The 22,618-nt window shown below is 34.9% G+C and overlaps 1 protein-coding gene across 1 annotated transcript in view; it reads right to left on the reverse strand.

The window, feature by feature from the left end:
- LOC141569645 (membrane-bound transcription factor site-2 protease-like) overlaps positions 1–22,618 on the reverse strand; it is a gene marked incomplete at its 5' end in the record, with an annotated part of 91,443 nt that overhangs the window by 37,238 nt on the left and 31,587 nt on the right. Inside the window, 2 exons of the mRNA XM_074323777.1 lie at positions 6,656–6,836; positions 7,960–8,078. Of these exons, the coding sequence (XP_074179878.1) occupies positions 6,656–6,836; positions 7,960–8,078 (300 nt within the window). The remainder of the gene's footprint in view (positions 1–6,655; positions 6,837–7,959; positions 8,079–22,618) is intronic.

The following is a 22,618-nucleotide window of genomic DNA, read 5'->3' on the forward strand; positions in this document are numbered from 1 at the left end:
TCATATCATATTTGTCTTTCTCTGTCTGATTTATTTCGCTTAACATAATGTTCTCTAGGTCCATCCATGTAGCAAATGGTAAGATTTCTTTCTCCTTTATGGCTGCGTAATACTGCATTGTATAAATGTACCACAGTTTCTTAATCCAGTCATCTACCGATGGACATTTCAGTTGTTTCCATGTCTTGGCTATTGTGTATAGTGCTACAATAAACGGGTGCATAAAGTTTTTTGAATTAGAGTTTTGGATTTCTCCAGATAGATACCTAGGAGTGGGAATGCTGGATCATAAGGTAGTTCCATTTTCAGGTTTTTGAGATACCTCCATACTGTTTTCCATAGTGGCTGCACCACTCTGCAATCCCACCAACAGTGTACAAGGGTTCCGTTTTCTCCACATCCGCGCCAACACTTGTTTGTTGATTTATTGATGATAGCCATTTTGACTGGGGTGAGGTGGTATCTCATTGTGGTTTTTATTTGCATTTATCTGATGGTTAGTGAGGTTGAGCATTTCTTCATATGTCTGTTTGCCATCTGTATGTCCTTTTTAGAAAAATGTCTCTTCATGTCCTCTGCCCATTTTTTAATTGGGTTGTTTGTTTTTTTGGAGTTGAGTTGAGTGAGTTTTTATAAATTTGTGATATTAACCCCTTATCAGATACATCATTGGCAAATATCTTTTCCCATTCAATAGGATCCCTTTTTGTTTTATTGATGGTTTCCTTTGCTGTGAAAAAACTTTTTAGTTTGATGTAATCCCACATGTTTATTTTTCCTCTTCCCTTGTGCGAGGGTATATATCAGTAAAAATCTTACTTCGGGTAATGTCTGTGAAGTTTCTTCCTACCTTTTCTTCTAGAAATTTTATGGTTTCAGGTCTTACATTTAAGTCTTTAAGCCATTTTGAATTTATTTTTGTATATGGTGTAAGGAGGTGGTCCAGCTTCATTTTTTTGCATGCGTCTGTCCAGGTTTCCCAGAACGATTTACTGAATAGACTATCTTTACCCCACCGTACATTCTTGCTTCCATTGTCGTAGATTAAATGGCCATATAGGCATGGATTTATTTCTGGACTCTCTATTCTGTTCCATTGATCTATGTGTCTGTTTTCATGCCAGTACCATGCTGTTTTGATTACTGTAGGCTTGTAGTATAATTTGATGTCAGGTATTGTTATACCTCCCACTTTGTTCTTATTTCTCAAGATTGCTGAGGCTATCCGGGGTCTTTTATGGTCCCATATAAATTTTAGGATTATATGTTCTATTTCTGTGAAAAATGTCATTGGTAGTTTGATAGGAATTGCGTTGAATATGTATATTGCCTTAGGCAGTATGGACATTTTAACTATATTAATTCTTCCTATCCATGATCATGGTATGTGTTACCATCTATTTGTATCTTCTTTCATTTCTTTCTTCAGTGTCTTATAATTTTCTGAGTACAGATCTTTTACTTTTTTGGTTAAATTTATTCCCAGGTATTTTATAGTCTTTGCAGTAATTGTAAATGGGATTACAATTGTTTTTTATATTTCTCCTTCTGATGTTTTATTATTGGTATATACAAATGCAACTGATTTCTGAATATTACATTTGTATCCTGCTACTTTACTAAATTCATCTATCAGCTCTAATAGTTTCTTGGTGGAGTCTTTAGGGTTCTCTATATATAGTATCATTTCATCTGCATATAATGACAATTTTACTTCTTTCTTACCAATTTGGATGCCTTTTCTTTCTTTTTCTTGTCTGATTGCTGTGGCTAGAACTTCCAGCACTATGTTGAATAGAAGTCGAGATAGTGGGCAACCTTGCCTTGTTCATGATCTTAAGGGTAATGGTTTTAGCTTTTCCCCATTGAGTATGATGTTAGCTGTGGGTTTATCATATATGGCCTCTATTATGTTGAGATATGATCCCTCTATTCCCACTTTCTTAAGGGTTTTTATCATAAATGGCTGCTGGATTTTATCAAATGCTTTTTCTGCATCTATCGATATGATCATGTGATTTTTATTTTTCATTTTGTTAATGTGGTGTATCACATTAATTGATTTGCAGATGTTAAACTACCCTTGCGTACCAGGGATGTATCCCACTTGATCATGGTGTATGATCTTTTCAATGTATTGCTGAATTCTGTACGCCTATATTTTGTTGAGGATTTTTGCATCTATGTTCATTAGAGATATCGGCCTGTAGTTTACTTTTTTTGTGGTGTCTTTGTCTGATTTTGGGATCAGGGTGATAGTCGCTTAATAAAAAGTGTTTGGGAGTCTTCCCTCCTTCTGGATTGTTTGGAAGAGCTTGAGAAGAATAGGTGATAATTCTTTTTTGAACGTTTTGTAAAATTCACCTGTAAAGCCATCTGGTCCAGGGCTTTTGTTTGTTGGGAGATTGTTGATTACTGATTCAATTTCCCTGGTGGTAATCAGTCTATTCAGGTTTTCTGTTTCTTCTTGAGTTAGCCTTGGAAGGTTGTATGCCTCTAGAAAATTGTCCATTTCTTCCAGGTTGTCAAATTTGTTGGCATACAGTTTCTCATAGTAATTTCTTAAAATTTTATGTATTTCTGTGGTGTCTGTTGTCACTTCTCCTCTTTCATTTCGGATTTTATTAATTTGCGTACTCTCTCTTTTTTTTAAAGAGTCTGGCTAAAGGTTTGTCCATTTTGTTTATCTTTTCTAAGAACCAACTCTTGGATTCATTGATCTTTTGTATTGTTTTTCTGGTTTCTATTTCATTTATTTCTGCTCTGATCTTTATTATCTCCTTTGTTGTGCTCCCTTTGGGCTTATTTTGCTGTTCTTTTTCCAGATCCCTTAAATGTGAAGGTAAACTGTTGATTAGTGATGTTTCTTGTTTCTTTAGGTATGCCTGCAATGCTATGAATTTCCCTCTTAGGACTGCATTCGCGGCATCCCATAGATTTTGGGTCGTGTTTTCATTTTTGTTTGTCTCGAGATATCTTTTGATTTTTTCCTTGATCTCCTGGTTGACCCATTCATTATTTAGTAACATGTTATTCAGCCTCCATGAATTTGTGTGTCTTCCAGTTTTTTTCCTGTTGTTCATTTCTAATTTCATAGCACTGTGGTCAGAGAAGACAATTGGTGTGATTTCAATTTTCTTAAATTTATCAATACTTGTTTTGTGGCCTAACATATGGTCTATCTTGGAAAATGTTCCATGTGCGCTTGAGAAGAACGTGTATTCTGCAGCTATGGGTGAAATGCTCTGAAAATATCGATTAAATCCAAGTGGTCCAATGTGTCATTTAAGGCTGTTGTTTCCATATTGATTTTCTGTCTGGAAGACCTGTCCCTTGTTGTCAGAGGTGTGTTGAGGTCCCCTACTATGATAGTGTTACTGTTGATCTCTGTCTTTATGTGAGTCACTATCTGTTTTATATATTTAGGTGCTCCTATGTTGGGTGCATAGATGTTTACTAGGGTTATGTCCTCTTGTCGGATCGATCCCTTTATTATTATATAGTGCCCATCTTTGTCTTTTAATATGTTCTTCATTTTAAAGTCTATTTTGTCAGATATAAGTATTGCAACTCCAGCTTTTTTCTCATTTCCATTTGCATGAAATAGCTTACTCCAACCCTTCACTTTCAGCCTGTGTGTGTCTTTTGATCTGAGGTGGGTCTCTTGTATACAGCATATACATGGGTCTTGCTTTCTTATCCACTCAGCTACCCTATGTCTTTTGTTTGGAGCATTTAATACATTTACATTTAAAGTGATTATTGATAGGTACATAGTTATTGCCATTTTAAAATTTGTAGTTAGATTGTTTTCATCTTTCTTCTATTTACAGAAGTCCTTTAGTATTTCTTGCAATGTTGGCTTGGTGGTAATCAATTCCTTTAGCTTATTCTTTTCTGGGAAGCTCTTTATCTCTCCACCAACTTTAAATGATAGCCTTGCTGGATAAAGCAATCTAGGTTGTAGGCCTTTGTTTTCCATCATTTTGAGTATCTCCTGCCACTCCCTCCTGGCCTTCAATGTTCCTGTAGAAAAGTCATTTGATAGTCTTATGGGAGTTCCCTTGTATGTAACCCTCTGTCTTTCTCTTGCTGCCTTCAGGATTCTCTCTATATATATCAACTTACCAAGGAGAGTGTCTAGTAGTTTGGGTCTATTATTACTTTACTGATATACTTTAGAAAACATTTATATGTAATGAACCTATATGTACCCCTATGTTCACTGCAGCATTATTCACAGTGACTAAGACATGCAAACAACTGAAGTGTCCTTTGATAAATGATTGGATAAAGAAGATGTTGTACAAAGCACAGATTGGTAACCATTATATTGCCACAGGGATACAAAAGACAATTTTGGGAATATAATCAACAACATTGTAAAGATTTTGTAGGGTGTCAGATGGGCACTCGTCTTATTAGGGGAACAACTTCATGGATGGTTTAGATGCCTGACCACTGCATTGTACACCTGAAGCTGAATAATAGTAAATGTCAGCTGTAAATATATATATATATATATATATATAATATATATAATATATTATATATATTACATATGTATATTTCACAGGATGTGGAGTACAGCATAAGAAATAGAGTCGGTGGAACTGTAATGGCTATATCCGATGTCAGAAGGATAGTAGATTGGGGAAGGGGGGTTATCACTTTGTGAGGGGTGTAAATATATAACTATTACATTAATGACCTAATAAAAAAAACAGAATAAAAATATCTCAAACAGGCAATCAACAGTCCTAAATCATGATAGATTGTACCTTTGAATGGCACTTGACCTTCATGATCTGCATCCCCAAAACCCATAACCCTCATTTAATCATGAGAACATCAGACAGACCACAATGGACGACTATTCTGTCAAATGACCAGTACTCCTCACAATTGTCAGAGTAATCAAAATCAAAGGTAGGTATAATCGTGAAAAGCCTAAGGAAAGTATCATGGATGGGGTTCTAAAACAGAAAAAGGACAGTAGGTAAAGACTAAGTAAATCTGAATAAAGTATGAACTTTAGTTAATTACAATGTATCAATATTGGTTCCCTAATTGTGACAAATGTAGCATGCTAATGTGAGATTTTAATAATTGGGGAAACTAGGTGTCAGGTGTGTGGGAACTCTCTGTATATCATCTCAATTTTTCTGTAAATTCTAAAATTAAAAGAGAAAGAGAGAGAGAAAAAAATGAAAAGTACTATACAGTACTTAAATAAGCCACTAGTATCAATGTATTACTGGATTGGTAAATTTCTCAGTCAACACACTTTTTAAAACTGTTGATAAAAATACAAAATTTAATTTGCCTCTACTGTCTTGAACTAAGCAAGAATCAACATACTGAGAATAACAAATTTCTCTCCCTAAGTTATCCTCAAGTTAGTCAGCACTAGAAGTCTATACAAAATGACAGAAATAAATACAACTATTTTGATTTAAAATGTCAGAAACAAGAAGTGGCTCTAAAAAACAATGGGAAATTAAATTATAGATTAAAATAGTTGGTTCCCAATCTTTTTCTCTTAGAACACTATCACTTCAGAATATAAATGTTCTGTAAGGGAAATAAATCTGCTTCATTATCCGAAAAGTTTGGAAGAAATCTGGGCTAAGTATCAACATATTTCTTAACTTCCAGACTTCTTGAAGCCTTCACATACACTCATGCATGGGGTGAATCTCTAACAGAGGGAACTGGTGTCCAATGTACCCCACACTGATTTGATCACAAGTCCTTTTTTCCATGATAGCTATTAATGGCTCATGGTGTGCAAAATACTTATCAGTATGTCAAGGTTACTAAATTTAAAATAATTAGTTCCAAAAACAGAAATTACAAATTGTACCTGATTCCATAGCAAAACAAATAATTCTGGACCATAGGTAGACTGCACCATGTGTTTCATTAGACTAAAATGGCAGCAGCAAATAATATTCTTGGGAAATAATAGCCTATCTCTATTCATCATAACATGTACTCCAGATGTTTGAATTCACATTCTGTTTACCACAGCTGTGTCTGGGCTTAGGGAATACTTTCCCAATCCCTATTAATCCTCTTTCATTATTTGTAATTAAAACATATGTAGTGATTGAAAAAATAAAGAAGATGTGGTACCTATACACGATTGAATATTACTTGGCCATAAGAAAAGATGAAATACTGCCGTTTGCAACAACATGATGGATCTTGAGATTACCATGCTAAGCAAAATAAGTCAGATGGAAACAGTTGAGAACCATATGACTTTACTCATATGTGGAATATAAAACTGAAAGTAACAAAGGAACAAGACAAACAAAAAGTCATAGACACAGACAACAGTTAGCGGTTACCAGAGGGTAAGGGGGTAGGAGGGAGGTAGATGAGAGGTATAGAGGTCAAATATATGTGATGGAAGGAGAATGGACTCTGGGTTGTGAATACACAATGCAATACACATATGATGTATTGAATTGTACACTTGAAACACATATGAATTGTACACTTCAAACTTATAGCCAATTTCATTTCAATAAATTTAATAAAATTAAAAAAGATTAGAACAAAATAAATCCATAGACATTTTTAAGGATCAGTAAATGGCAAGTGTTGGTGCTTAAAGCAGTATATTCTACTGAGCAAATACACATACCTCTAACTGGGAAGCTTAAATGCTGAAGAGTTGATGCACTAATGCAGTAACCAATTTGGGGTTCATAGGCAATAATATCTAGACATTCATTCCAATCTTGTACATTAGTAACCGGACAATCCTGTAGCTGGGTGACAAGGTCTCCCACAAAAAGACCTCTGAGTCCAATGGCAGGTGAGTCCTTGGTAGGAGGGCAAAACGAAATCAGATAATGTGTGAAGACAAACTATGATCAATCTCAGCAAATAATAAAGATACTGAGATATTTAAGTAAGATATTTTGAATAATGTAGACAGTAATCAGCCAAAATGGCTCTGAATCCAAGACATAAATCTTAGAAAATTCTGTAATTTTGAATTTCTGACAACTAAAAAAAATCAATTTGATGACTAATAACATAAAATGATAAAATGTTATTTTATATATATTATATAAATATATTATATATCTAAGATACACACACACACATATATATGTATGTAACATATATACATATATGTTACATACATATATATATGTGTTAGGCTATGTATATGTGTGCATATATAGCCTAACATATATAACATATTTCTTGTTATATATAGTATATATGTTATTTATTGTTATATATATTTAACATATATGTGTATATAATATATGTGTATATATATATATATATAATTGATAAAATTAGTCATTATTTTTCTATGTGGCCTTCACTTTCCTACCTCCTAAAAGGGTAAAAGCACTCATATAAGATAATTCCTTATATAAATATAGTCCCAAATTATGTAGATAAAACTACTAGCAATATGAATGATGTACACTAATTGCTGCTCACAGGTAATTTTTCTGTTTCCATTGTCTGAATTAAAGTCTTGATGTAGTTTACCTTCTAAGTGTGAGACATATAGAGCTTAAGACATTAACTTTAACAGAACATTAAATGTTCTGGCTAGCAAGCCTAGGTTTCTTCTTTCTTAGAAGTAATGTATTTGCTCAAAAACAAGACTAAAACATAAAGGTAAATGATTAATTTTTATCAATAACCTAAAGGTACAGAATCTTGATACTATCTTTGTAACTCAGGACAAAATCAATTTTCATGATATTTTTAAAAAGCCAATGTGTTTCAAATCACTGTCAGATCTGAAATCGTTCAAAAGAAATTGTAGTTATGGAAATTGTAATTACATATTATAGAAATAATAATTTATTTAGAAAAAAACTGAGTGTTCTGTACATTGGAAAAATGAAAAAATGCTCCTGACCTAAGTATTATGTCAAATTTGGTGAAAAATGATCCACGTAATCTATTATTTACCTCAGCAACTTCGGTGATAAGCACCCCGACTCCAGTGTAGTAAAATGGAAAGAGAATTATAGGGAGGAGAACAAGAGCTAAAATACCCATCAGTGCAAGAATAAAATTATGCCAGATACCTGTAAAAAGAGAAAAAAGCAATAAGCAAAACCAAGGGCATGATGTAAGTATTTGGACTTCATAACAACTGCACATTGTGATAAATTAGTAAAGTGACAAAAAGTTGTGAGGCAGACAAATCTGCCTATTAGCTGCAACAGATAGATGTACAGGGAGGCCTCTGTTATCTCAAATACTGAAATTAAAACATGAGCATACTATTATCAATCATATTTGGAAGACCACATGCTAATACAATTTAACACTAATAGAAGTCATATAATCAATTAACTGTATCACTAATTTCAGAAAATTTATATATCATTAATTTAAACAAGTGAGTGATCTTTGGAAAAACTTCAAGGCTACATACAGTCAAACAAAATTTAATAGCAATTTGAAAATTGAACTGTGGTGAGTAAACCCAAATGGTGCTTGGAAAAAACGGTTGCTTCATCTTAGTTGTTAAATTATTATCAAGATTAGTTCTTGTGAAACAACTTATGTACATGTCTTACGAGTATATCACAAATATAAAATAACAATGTGCTTTTTTATATGGCATTTTTATTAAAATTGTCTCAATGCTTCTTCTTTTCTTTTTTTATGAAAATGTATTGCGGTGACAACATTTAGTAAAATTACATAGTTTTCAAGTGTACAATTCTGTAATACATCATCTATATATCACATTGTGTGTTCACCACCCAGAGTCAGTTCTCTTTCCATCACCATATATTTGATCCTCTTTACTTCTACTATCCTCCTCCCCTCTTGTCCTCTGGTAACCACTAAACTATTGTCTGTATCTATGAGTTTTGTTTCTTTGTTTGGCTTGTTCTTTGTTGCTTTTATTTCTTTTTTCTTGCCAAACTTCTTATTTTTTTTAAATTAAAGTTTATTGGCATGACAATTATTCGTAAAGTTACATAACTTTCAGATGTACAATTGTGTAAAACATCATCTATATATCACATTGTGAGTTCACAACTCAGAGTCAGTTCTCTTTCCATCACCATATATTTGATTTCTTTTACCCTCATCTACTACCCCCCTCCCCATTTACTCTCTGGTAACCACTAAACTATTGTCTATGAGTTTTTGTTTCTTTATTTATTTGTCTTTGTTCTTTTGTTGCTTTCAGTTTTATATCCCATATATGAGTGAAGTCATATGGTTCTTGACTTTTTCTGTCTGACTTAGTTTGCTTAGCATAATAACCTCAAGATCCATCCATGATGTCGCAAATGTCACTATTTCATCTTTCTTATTGCAGAGTAGTATTCCACTGTGTATATATACACAATATCTTCTTTACCCAATCATCTATTGAAGGACACTTCGGTTATTTACATGTCTTGGCCACTATAAATAAAGCTGCAACGAAAGTCAGAACGCATATATCTTTACGGAATAATGTTTCCAGATTTTTGGGGTATATACCTAGGAGAGGGATTGTTGGGTCATATGATTATTATATTCCTAATTTTTTGAGGAACCTCCACACTGCCTTCATTCAAAGAGGACATACAAATGGCCAATAGACATATGAAAAAATGCTCAACATCACTAATCATCAGAGAAATGCAAATAAAAACCACAATGAGATATCACCTCACCCCAGTCAGAATGGCAATCATCAACAAGACAAATAGTAACAATTGTTGGAGAGGCTGTGGAGAAAAAGGAACCCTCATACACTGTTGGTGGGAATGCAGATTGGTACAGCTGTAATAGAAAGCAGTGTGGGAGTTCTTTAAAAAATTAAGAACAGAATTACCATATGACTGGTGGAGAAACTAGATAAACACCTGCAGAAAAATGAAACCAAACTCCTATCTTATAGAACTCTCAAAAATTAACTTGAAATGGATCAAAGACTTAAACTGTAAGTCTTAAAATGATAAGATCTGAAACCATAAAATTTATAGAAAAAGACATAAAGACACTCTTTGAATGGGTCTTCCAGTGATTTTCCGTTTGGATATGACACCAAAATCACACACACACACACACACACACACACACACACACACACACAGAAGAAGTGCCCTAAGACTTAGGAGAACTGGACACAGGGCTAGTGGTGCTACTTTCAGTGCACATATGTGCAGGCAAGAGCAGAAACTGCACTGATTTTGTAGAAACTACCATCCAGACCCCTCAGCCCCACGCATCTAACTCTGTAGTCCCAACGTCACTCTGGGCACCAGGTGACCGGCTCTGCCTGCACAATACACAGAGGACAACCTGGAGATTACTTTGTAGGCTTAAGCCAAGACTGGTACTGCTTTATGTTTTATATAGTTTTGTCTTTATATCTTTGATATCTTTGCCTGTGTTGGGTGGGGGTTGTCAGTTGTTTTTACATGTGAAGGTATTTGATTTTTTCATTGTTGTTGTGCTTGGTGATTTGCTTTGTTCTGAAATTGCCCTAAACCAGGGCCAACTTATGAAGCACAAGATTCAACATACCCAGAGGCCAACTCCAACCAAACCAGAGTACTACTGGGTTTGACCTACAAGTGACACACCCAAAGGTAATTCTCTACAGGCACAAGACCCCACAGAGGACAAACCACACTTAAGTGGTCAACCCTCATGCAGCAGAACACCCTGCAGTGGGCAGAGCAGTCTCACAACTAGTCAGCCTAGGAGTTAACCCCACCTACTCACAAGCGAAAAGCAATTAAAGATCTTCTTTAACAGGACAATATACACAACACAAGAGTCACCTTTGGAGCACACGCAGAGAAGAACGAAGTAGTGCAAGTCAAATATAAAGGACACATACTACATAAGATAACCCAGCAAGAACTAAGAACTCTAGGGGATCTACCTAATACATCAAAGCAAACACAGAGAGTCAGCCAGAATGGGGAAACAAAGAAACATGTCCCAAATAAAAGAACAGAAGAAACCTCCAGAAATGGAACCAAATGAAACAGAGGTAACCAACCTATCAGAGACAGAGTTCAGAACACTGATGATAAGAATGTTTAAGGAGCTTAGATATGACATAAAGAAGGATGTAGAAATCATAACAAACAACCAGTTAGAACTAAAGAACACAATTACTGAAATAAAGAATTCACTTGAAGGAATTAACAGCAGGTTAGATGAAGCAGAGGATCGAATCAGCGACTTAGAAGACAAGTTAGCAGAGATCACCCAAACAAAACAATAGAAAGAAAAAAGAATTAAAAACAATGAAGATGGTTTAAGAGACCTCTGGGATAACATCAAGCGCAACAACATGCGCATCATAGGAATACCAGAAGGTGAAGACAGGAAGCAAGGGATCGAGAACATATTTGAAGTAATAATATCCAAAAACTTCCCTAACCTGATGAAGGAAACCAACATACAAGCCCAGGAAGTGCAGAGACTTCCAACCAGGATAAACCCAAACAGGCCCACACCAAGACACATTAAAGTTAAAATGGCAAAGGTTAAAGACAAACAGAGAATCCCAAAAGCAGCAAGTGAGAGAGAGAGGGTTAAATACAAGGGAACTCCCATAAGACTATCAAATGACTTTTCTGCAGAAACACTGAAGGCCAGGAAGGAGTGGCAGAAGATACTTAAAGTGATGGAAAACAATATATGCTGTATATGTCACCTCAGATCAAAAGACACACACAGGCTGAAAGTGAAGGATTGGAGTAAGATATTTCATGCAAATGGAAATGAGAAAAAAGCTGGAGTTGTAATACTTTTTCTGACAAAACAGACTTTAAAATGAAAAATATATTAAAAGACAAAGATGGACACTATATAATAATAAAGGGATCAATGTGACAGGAGGACATAACCCTACTAAACATTTATGCACCCAACATAAGAGCACCTAAATATATAAAATAGATATTGACTGACATAAAGACAGAGATCAACAGTAACACTATCATACTAGGGGACTTCAACACACCTCTGACAACAAGGGACAGGTCTTCCAGACAGAAAATCAATATGGAAACAACAGCCTTAAATGACACACTGGACCACTTGGATTTAATAGATATTTTGAGAGCATTTCACCCCAAAACTGCAGATACACGTGCTTTTCAAGTGCACATGGAACATTTCCCAAGATAGACCATATGTAAGCCACAAAACAAGTCTTGATAAATTTAAGAAAATTGAAATCATACCAATTGTCTTCTCTGACCACAGTGTTATGAAATTAGAAATGAACTACAGGAAAAAAACTGGAAGACACACCAATTCATGGAGGCTGAATAACATGTTACTAAATAATGAATGGGTCAACAAGGAGATCAAGGAAAAAAATCAAAAGATATCGCGAGACAAACGAAAATGAAAACACGACGACTCAAAATCTATGGGATGCTGTGAAAGCAGTCCTAAGAGGGAAATTCATAGCATTGCAGGCCTACCTAAAGAAACAAGAAACATCAATACTCAGCAGTTTAGCTTCACAATTAAGCGATCTAGAAAAAGAACAGCAAAATAAGACCAAAAGGGAGTACAAGGAACAAAATAATAAAGATCAGAGGGGAAACAAATGAAATAGAAACCAGAAAAACAATACAAAAGATCAATGAATCCAAGAGTTAGTTCTTAGAGAAGATAAACAAAATCGACAAAACTTTAGCCAGACTGAATAAAAAAAGAGCTAAAGGACCCAAATTAATAAAATCAGAAATGAAAGAGAAGTGACAACAGACACTGCGAAATACAAAAAAAATTTGAAATTACTATGAGCAACTATATGGCAACAAATTTGACAATCTGGAAGAAATGGACAATTTTCTAGAGGCGTACAACCTTCCAGGGCTAACTTAAGAAGAAATAAATAACCTGAATAGACTGATTACCACCAGGGAAATTGAATCAGTAATCAACAATCTCCCAACAAACAAAAGCCCTGGACCAGATGGCTTTACAGGTGAATTTTACAAAACGTTCAAAAAAGAATTGTCACCTATTCTCCTCAAGCTCTTCCAAAAAATCCAGGAGGGAAGACTGCCTCACACTTTTTACGAAGCCACTATCACCCTGATCCCCAAATCAGACAAAGACAACACAAAAAAAGAAAACTATAGGCCAATATCTCTAATAAATATAGGTGCAAAAATCCTCAACAAAATATTAGTGAACTGAATTCAGCAATACATTAAAAAGATCATACGCCATGATCAAGTGGGATTCATCCCTGGTACGGCAGCCAGGGTGGTTCAACATCTGGAAATCAATTAATGTGATACACCACATTAACAAAATGAAAAATAAAAATCACATGATCATATCAATAGATGCAGAAAAAGCATTTGATAAAATCCAGCAGCTTTTATGATAAAAACCCTTAAGAAAGTGGGAATAGAGGGATCATATCTCAACATAATAAAAGCCATATATGATAAACCCACAGCTAACATCATACTCAATGGGGAAAAGCTAAAATCATTCCCCTTAAGATCAGGAACAAGGCAAGATTGCCCACTTTCTCCACTTCTATTCAATGTAGTGCTGGAAGGTCTAGCCACAGCAATCAGACAAGAAAAAGAAATAAAAGGCATCCAAATCGGTAAGAAGGAAGTAAAATTGTCATTATATGCAGATGACATGATACAATATATAGAAAACCTAGAGACTCCACCAAGAAACTATTAGAGCTGATAGATGAATTTAGTAAAGTAGCAGGATACGAAATTAATATTCAGAAATCAGTTGCATTTGTATATACCCATAATAAAACATCAGAAGGAGAAATTAAAAAACAATCCCATTTACAATTGCTCCAAAGACTATAAAATGCCTGGGAATAAATTTAACCAAAGAAGTAAAAGATCTGTACTCAGAAAATTATAAGACACTGAAGAAAGAAATGAAAGAAGATACAAATAGATGGAAACACATACCATGTTCATGGATAGGAAGAATTAATATAGTTAAAATCTCCATACTGCCTGAGGCAATATACAGATTAAACGCAATTCCTATCAAACTACCAATGACGTTTTTCACAGAAATAGAACATATAATCCGAAAATTTATATGGGACCATAAAAGACCCCGGATGGCCTCAGCAATCTTGAGAAATAAGAACAAAGTGGGAGGTATAACAATACCTGACATCAAATTATACTACAAGGCTACAGTAATCAAAACAGTATGGTACTGGCATAAAAACAGACCCATAGATCAATGGAACAGAATAGAGAGTCCAGAAATAAATCCATGCCTATATGGCCATTTAATCTACGAAATCGAAGCAAGAATGCACAGTGGGGTAAAGACAGTCTATTCAATAAATGGTGTTGGGAAACCTGGACAGACACATGCAAAAAAATGAAGCTGGACCACCTCCTTACGCCATATACAAAAATGAATTCAAAATAGCTTAAAGACTGAAATGTAAGATCTGAAACCATAGAATTCCTAGAAGAAAATATAGGAAGAAACTTCACAGACATTACCCGGAGAAAGATTTTTACTGACACATCCCCTCACACGAGGGAAGTCAGAGAAAAAATAAACATGTGGGATTACATCAAAGTAAAAAGTTTTTTCACAGCAAAGGAAACCATCAATAAAACAAAAAGGGACCCTACTGAACGGGAAAAGATATTTGCCAATGATATATCTGATAAGGGGTTAATATCACAAATTTATAAACTCAACTCAACTCCAAAAAAACAAACAACCCAATTAAAAAATGGGCAGAGGACATGAAGAGACATTTTTCTAAAAACGACATACAGATGGCAAACAGACATATTAAGAAATGCTCAACTGATAAAGACAAGTGTGCTCCAATGTTCATTGCAGCTTTGTTTACAGTGGCCAAGACATGGAAACAACCAAAATGTCCTTCGATAGATGAATGGATGAAGAAGTTGTGGTATATATACACAATGGAATACTATTCGGTGGTAAGAAAAGATGATATAGGAACATTTGTGACAACATGGATGGATCTTGAGAGTGTAATGCTGAGCGAAATAAGTCAGACAGAAAAAGCAGAGAACCATGTGGTTTCACTGGTATGTGGTATATAAACCAAAAGCAACAAAAGAACAAGACAAACAAATGAGAAACAGAAACTCATAGACACAGACAGTGGTTTGGTGGTTGCCAGAGGGTAAGGGGGGTGGGGGGTGGGGGGTGGGAGATGAGGGTAAGGGGGATCGAATATATGGTGATGGAAGGAGAACTGACTCTGGGTGATGAACACACAATGGGATTTATAGATGATGTAATACAGAATTGTACACTTGAAATCTATGTAATTTTACTAACAATTGTCACCTCAATAAATTTAAAAAAAAAAAAAAAAGAAAGAAATGCTCAACCTCACTAACCAACAGAGAAATGCAAATAAAAACCACAATGAAACACCACCTCACTCCAGTCAAAATGGCTATCATCAATAAATCAATAAACAACAAGTGCTGGCAAAAATGTGGAGAAAAGGGAACGCTTGTGCACTGTTGTTGGGAATGCAGATTGGTGCAGCCACTATGGAAAACAGTATGGAGGTATCTCAAAAATCTAAACATGGAACTACCTTATGATCCATCAATCCCACTCCTAGGTAGCTCCAGAGAAATCCAAAACTCCAATTCAAAAATCTTTATGCACTCCTGTGTTTATTGCAGCACTATACACAATAGCCAAGACATGGAAACAACCGAAATGCCCATCGGTAGATGACTGGATTAAGAAACCGTGATACATTTATACAATGGAGTATTACGCAGCCATAAAGAAAGAAATCTTACCATTTGCAACAACATGGATGGACCTAGAGAATGTTAAGTGAAATAAGTCAGACGGAGAAAGACAAATGCCATATAATCTCACCTATATGTGGAATCTAAAGAAAAGAATAAGTGATCAGAAACAGTTTTGGAGACATAGAGGAAAAACTGAGGGTTCCTAGATGGGCGGGCAGGTGGGGATAAGGGAGAAGGTGAGGGGATTAGAAAACTGTCGGTAACCACATGATGGCCATGGGGTTCTGAAAATTATGTTGGGGAATGTAATCAATAATGTTGGAAAGATTTTGTAGGATATCCGATGGACACGTGTCCCATTTGGCAGACTACCTCAGGGATGATGTAAATGCCTGATTCCTGCACTGTACACCTGAAGCTGAACAATAATGAATGCCAACTATAATTTATATATATATATATATATATATATATATATATATATATATATATATATATAAATATATATATGTATGTATATATATATATAAATATATATATGTATGTATATATATATGTATGTATATATATGTATGTATATGGTTACAGGAAGCAGAGTACAGCATTAGGAATAGAGACAGTGGAAATATAATGGCTCTGTGCGATGTCAGAGGGATAGTGGATGGGGGGAAGTGGATGGGGGGAAGTGTGAGGGATATAAATGCTAAACATCTAAGTATTACTTTGTGTTGTGTACCTGAAACTAATTTAAAAAATTAGAAAATATCTAAATTTCTAAAAAAAAAAAAAAAAAAAAAAAAAAAGCTAGTGGGAATAACTCCAATATTCTGCTTAGTCTTTATGTTCAGCAATAAGAAAAGCTGTAGCATAATGCTTGAAAATGATGGTCCAATAAATTGGTAGGCTGTTGATACATTTTTATTAATTTATAATTAATTACTAACGTCCCCCCCAAAAGAACTGGAAATTATTACATAATCATACATCTCTCAAATTATGTTCTAATTATTTTTATTAGGATTGTGCTTCCCAATGTAGATTTTTTTTTTCAGAATTTCAATTGTTACATTATTGAATTCTTGACCGTTTTATGGATCTGACACAAGTAAATACAGAATTCATAATTGTTGGTGATGTACAAGTAATATAACAGAATTTTTAAATGATCTGGATTTTTTGATGCATGTAAAAATCATTAGGTGAATGAAAATGTTTATCAATTGGATAATGTACTTTATTACCACTCAACACTATTTATCAAGGTGCCAAATGGGAAGCTTTGGGTAAATCATCATCTCTCACCAACTCCTTTCCTCTGAATCATCTTCCTGCCTCTAATTTCCCTTTTGAAAATGGTTAACAGTTTGACCCTGGAGTCTTACTAACTCAGGTTTAAAGTCAAGTTTTGCCACTTTCCAGGTATATACTTTTAATTAAATTTTTAACTTCCTAAGTTTCATCTTGCTCTCACAAGTAAAATAAGAATGATCACCTACTCATTGCTATGAGGATTATGTGAGCGATCTGAGGCCACAGTATCTGACTTCTAATATGTGTTCACCAATTATTCAAAGAAGGTTACATTTCCCCCCCTTCCCACCCTCCACCCAATCATTTCTTGAATCTGATACTTTATCTCTATCTCTATTAAACCAAATTACTCCAGGTGCTGGCTAGTTCTCCTGTATTACTCTTCTAGTATGATAACTAGTCTCTTTTTCTCTATCCTAAGTGTTTCAAAGTATCATTTCAAAGCAAATACCTGATTTTATTACCTTCCTATTTTGCACAATTCTTCACCTTCTATTACTATCATCTTCACCTTCCTTCAAGACACTTATGTTTCCTTATTTATAAATTATATCCATGAACAACTATGTTGCAGGAATTATAAAATATATACAAAAATAGAAAACTAGATGAGATCAATATAATCATAAAACAGTATTTTTCTTCAGGCATTCATTCCAAATAATTACCTTATACAATCCCTTGATGGGACACATTCAAACTTAGAGACTCCTAATAAACTTGCTAATGATTTAAAGCTTTTTAGCAAGGACTTAAATGTTTTTATTACACTTTTTTGGCGTGGAATTAACCCGTGGTCATTCGCAGAGTGTAAAAGAATTAATGAGACTCTACAAGACTAAGCAAAAATTTATTGAAAGTGAAAGTGAGAAGCAGTTCTAGCAAAGGGAAGTTTTGCCAGGACAGAGCCCAATAGGGATAGCTGCAGAGACAGAGTGGTATAAGAGAGATACTGGCAAATGGAGTTTGGCCAGGGTAGAGTCCGATGGGGGACAGCTGCATGGATGAGAAGGAGTGTTGGGGTTTTATATTTTTCCATGCAGGATGTAGGGTGCTTGTCAGCTTTCAGGGGAGCTGCTCTTACAATTGTCTTCTCCTGAGAACTGTCCCGTTCCCATCTATAATAAATATCAGCTTGCAGGGAGTTGCTGTTGCAATTGAGAACCATTCTGTTCCCACCTATGATGGGTGTTTGTTAGTGTGCAGGGGGTTGCTGCGATGGGGAACTATTCTGTTCCTACCTGTGATGGATGTAAGGTTGTTGTCAGCTTGCAGGTGCAGTGCTAGCCAGGGGAGTCAGAGCCAAACAGTTAATGTTTAGCTCATTCCTGTTAACTCTGCCTCCCATCCTGCCAGCTCAGAAACCACTCCTGTTAACTCATTACTTGTCTCATCACTTTCTTTGTCGTTTTCCATTTTCCATTAAACATTATTCTACAGCAATATAGAATAATTTTGGTGCACACATCCTACTGTCTCTAGTCTGAGTGATTTTCCTGTTTACTCTCTTGAAACACCCTTTCTGGTCTACAGGGGAGATCCACCTTCATCCTTTAATAACCTTCCCTTACTCCTGATACATGTAGATTTTATTATTTCTTCTTCAATATTACTTTTTAATATAATGCATAGTCCTGGGTTATATGTTTTCCAAATTACTTTTAATTATTTGATTACTTCTTTAGCCAACATTTTAGACTGAATTTCTTAAAGGCAAGCACTGTTTTTTTCTCTGTATTTTTTGAAAATAAAAATTCAATAAATATTTATGAAATTATTTCAATATATATATGTTTAACTAAATTGAACCATTTGTGAGATTTCTTGGAATTCCTTGCATATTATGTATTGGACTGTGTGTTCAGTTCCTAGTCACTTTTTAATAAACAGATCAGGTATTAAAAAAAAAAGGAAAGCATATAAAGCTACTGAATTTCCACTAGTCCAATAATCTACAACTCTAAGTCTCTCCTTTTCTCCTCAAGATCTTCTATACAGTAGGAAGAAAACTGGTGGGCTAGGTGATGATTCAAGTAGCAGATCAGTTCTGTATCAAATGATTAGTTTTGAGGAAGAGTAGTTACCATGTGAGGCATATAACTTTCTTGGTTTTGGTTTTGGACAACATTTATGAATAATGGGGGGGAACCCCATTTATTTTGTTTTTAGTCTGACACAAAATAAAATGCCTATTGTAAAAAAAATTAACATATAGAAATTATAAAAGTAAACCTAATAATTCTTAAATACTCTTCCCCAACCACCAGCACCACAATCCACAGCGTACATATGAGTAATACATACACATATATTATTTATTCAAGGGTGTAAAACAGGAAGTATTCTGAATATATAAATTGTTTTAAATAGTTTAAAGATGATTATGTATTAAAAATTACTCAAACAACCAAAAAAATGACTAATAACAGAAGGATGATTTATTGTGGTGAGTAACACGCAGATGGTTCTTGGTTATTTGCCTAGAGATACACACACACACACACACACACACACACACACCCTACACAATGACACACACAGAGGTTGTCTGAGACATAATTTTATAGTTTACACATTCATTTCTTAAAATCTTCCATCCTATGGTAGAGTGAGTTAGTTAAATACCAATAATATCATTTTTTACCTTACTGTATTGAAATGTTTCTCAAACTGATCAGTGGTGACTGGTGGCAAGGGTTGGATTACCAGCATTGTACGTAGGGCAATTCTTTATTGAACATATCTGTCCATTATATTACAAGATCTTTAGTACTTCTGGTTTTCTGCCATTAAATGCCGTAATTACTCTCAAGTACCAGACAACAATAAACACCTTCATCTCACACATCAAAATATCCCCCAGAGGGTGATCTCTCAACTTGAGAATTATTCTCCTATAAAGATAGAAATTTAACCTAAAGATATTTCTCAGACTTCATTAACTTGAGTATGGCCATAACAATGAACTATAGTCATAGGAAGTGATGGAAGTGATGGGGTAACTTTTTCCTTTGGGCTACAATGCCGCTATGATAGTGGCAAGTGGAGCTAGACATGAATGCATGACATAAAACCTGTACATTGGGAGAAGCAGATTCAACAAGATAGAGTCTGGGTCCCAAAATCACAGCTCACTGAACTACTTATTTACATTTGGAACATCTACTGAGAGTTTAAGCCATAGTTATCTTTAGTTTTTGTTATAGTAGCCAAACTGACATCCTGCCTAATACATTTTTCACTGCAAAATGTTCCTCCACATTGCTTTAATTCTAATTCAGTATGTTTAAGTTCTACAAAAATCCAGAGTGGATCAGGCCCAGGACACAGTAAGTAAACAAACTTTTCTATTACAGATATACATTTAAAAAAATATTTTGATCAAGATAACAAGATGCCTCCTATCATGACCAAATCAAAATTACAACTGAACTACAGAACAATCATCATTGAAAACTGCCTTAAGTCCAGTCGAACAGAAGCCCTACAACAAGAACAAATGAAGAAGCCACCTCGAGACTGGTAGGAGAGGTGGATGCAGAATGGACTGGTTCCACTCCCGTGTATGACCATTAAAAATTGGGAGGGATATCTCTGCTGTGGAGGTCCCCCTGAGGAGTGAGGAATCCCAGCTCCATACCAGGCTCCCTAACCCATGATTTCATTGCCAGGGAAAGAAGTTCCCATAACTTCTGTTTGTGAAAACCATTGGAGGTTGTGGCTGGGTGAGACGAGGGTAACTGAAGTCCTAGATTCCTTTCTTAAAGGGCCAATGTATAGACTTATTCACTGATAGACTTATTCACTCTGTGCTCCAGTACTGGAACAGCAGCTTGAAAAACACCAGGGACATCAGGAGAGGAAATGAGTTATAAAGCGTGATCAATAAATACAGTGAATGTTTAAATAAAAAAATTATTACAGTGAAACACACATTGCCGCTAATGCCCCTCAAAATATTCCCCCTTGCTTTGAACACACATATCCCATTATTCTTGCTACTTTCTGAAGCAGTTCTGGAAGTCCTCTTTCCTAACTGTCTTTAGTTGCGCTGTCATGGCTGTCTCGATGTCCTTAATCATTTTGACTTTGGGGAAGAGCCAGAAGTCACACAGTGCCAGATCTGGTGAATAAGGTGGATGAAGACACACCATAATGTTTTTATTTTATAGAAATTGTCATATACCAGAATTGAATAGTGACATGGAACATGGTCATGATGAATGATGTCATACTTTATTTATTTTTAATTAAAAGTTTATTGGAATGATAATGGTTAATAAATTTATACAGGTTTCAGGTATATAATTCTGTAATACATCACCTATATATCACATTATGTTCACCACCCTGAGTCAGTTCTCTTATAACCATATATTTGATTACATTAACCATCATCTACCACCTCTCTCCCCCCTTACTCTCTGGTAACCATTAAACTATTGTCTATGTCTGAGTTTTTGTTTGTTTGTCTTGTTTCTTTGTTGTTTTCAGTTTTATTAATATAGCCCACATATCAGTGAAATCGTATGGTTCTTGACTCTTTCTGTCTGACTTATTTCGCTTAGCATTTCATCTTCTCTGATGGAAGAATAGTATTCCATTGTATGTATCATATTTTCTCTATCCAATCATTTATTGAAGGACACTCGTTGTTTCTATGACTTATAGCACACTTTAAAACACACCTTCTCTCAACCATAGCTCACACCCGACTGACTATACAGAACAAGTTGAAACTCGTCACACAATGTTACTAAGGTTCGACACGCTGCTTCCCTTTCCGTTGGATGTCACTCAGCACCAGCATTCACCATAGTTTTTTATCACAACGGAAATGCTCTGTGTTACACATCACTTCTGGCATGGCAATTTGTGTCAGATAAAACATTACGGTGTGTCCTCATTACCTTATTCACCGGATCTGGCACTATGTGACTTCTGGCTCTTCCCCACAGTAAAATGGCCATAAAAAGTAATTGTTTTGAATTGATTCAGGACATCAAGGTAGTCATGACAGGGCAACTAAAGACACTCACGAAAGAGGACTTCCAGAACTGCTTCAGAAAGTGGCAAGAATGACGGGATAAGTGCGTTCAAAGCAAGGGGGAGTATTTTGAGGGAATTAAATGGCAATGTGTCTTTTACTATAATAATTTTTTAAAATTTAAACATTCACCATATTCTTTGATCATACCTTGCATACACTGAAACTAATATAATATTGTATGTTGGCTATATGTTTTAAAAATCTTAAAAAGACAAATAAAAAATAAAATGAAAAAACAAAATGGTATCAAATTTTTACATTCTATTAGTTGCTTTGCATTTTACATATTCTGGACATTTTTCCTCCTTGTACATTTATATCAATTCCACTTACTTTATCTGCTACAGAGTCATATATCTGATAAATATATGAACTTACTTGTCAAGTTCCCTACTAAGTATCATTTAATTTATCATTTTGTAGCATTTACAACAATCAAAAAGGCAATGTATAGTTCTGTTAACACTGAAATTTCTCTAAATGACTACAAAGCTGT

The sequence above is a fragment of the Rhinolophus sinicus genome, chromosome X (assembly GCF_036562045.2).
Source record: "Rhinolophus sinicus isolate RSC01 chromosome X, ASM3656204v1, whole genome shotgun sequence".
In the NCBI taxonomy this organism is placed as follows: Eukaryota; Metazoa; Chordata; class Mammalia; order Chiroptera; family Rhinolophidae; genus Rhinolophus; species Rhinolophus sinicus.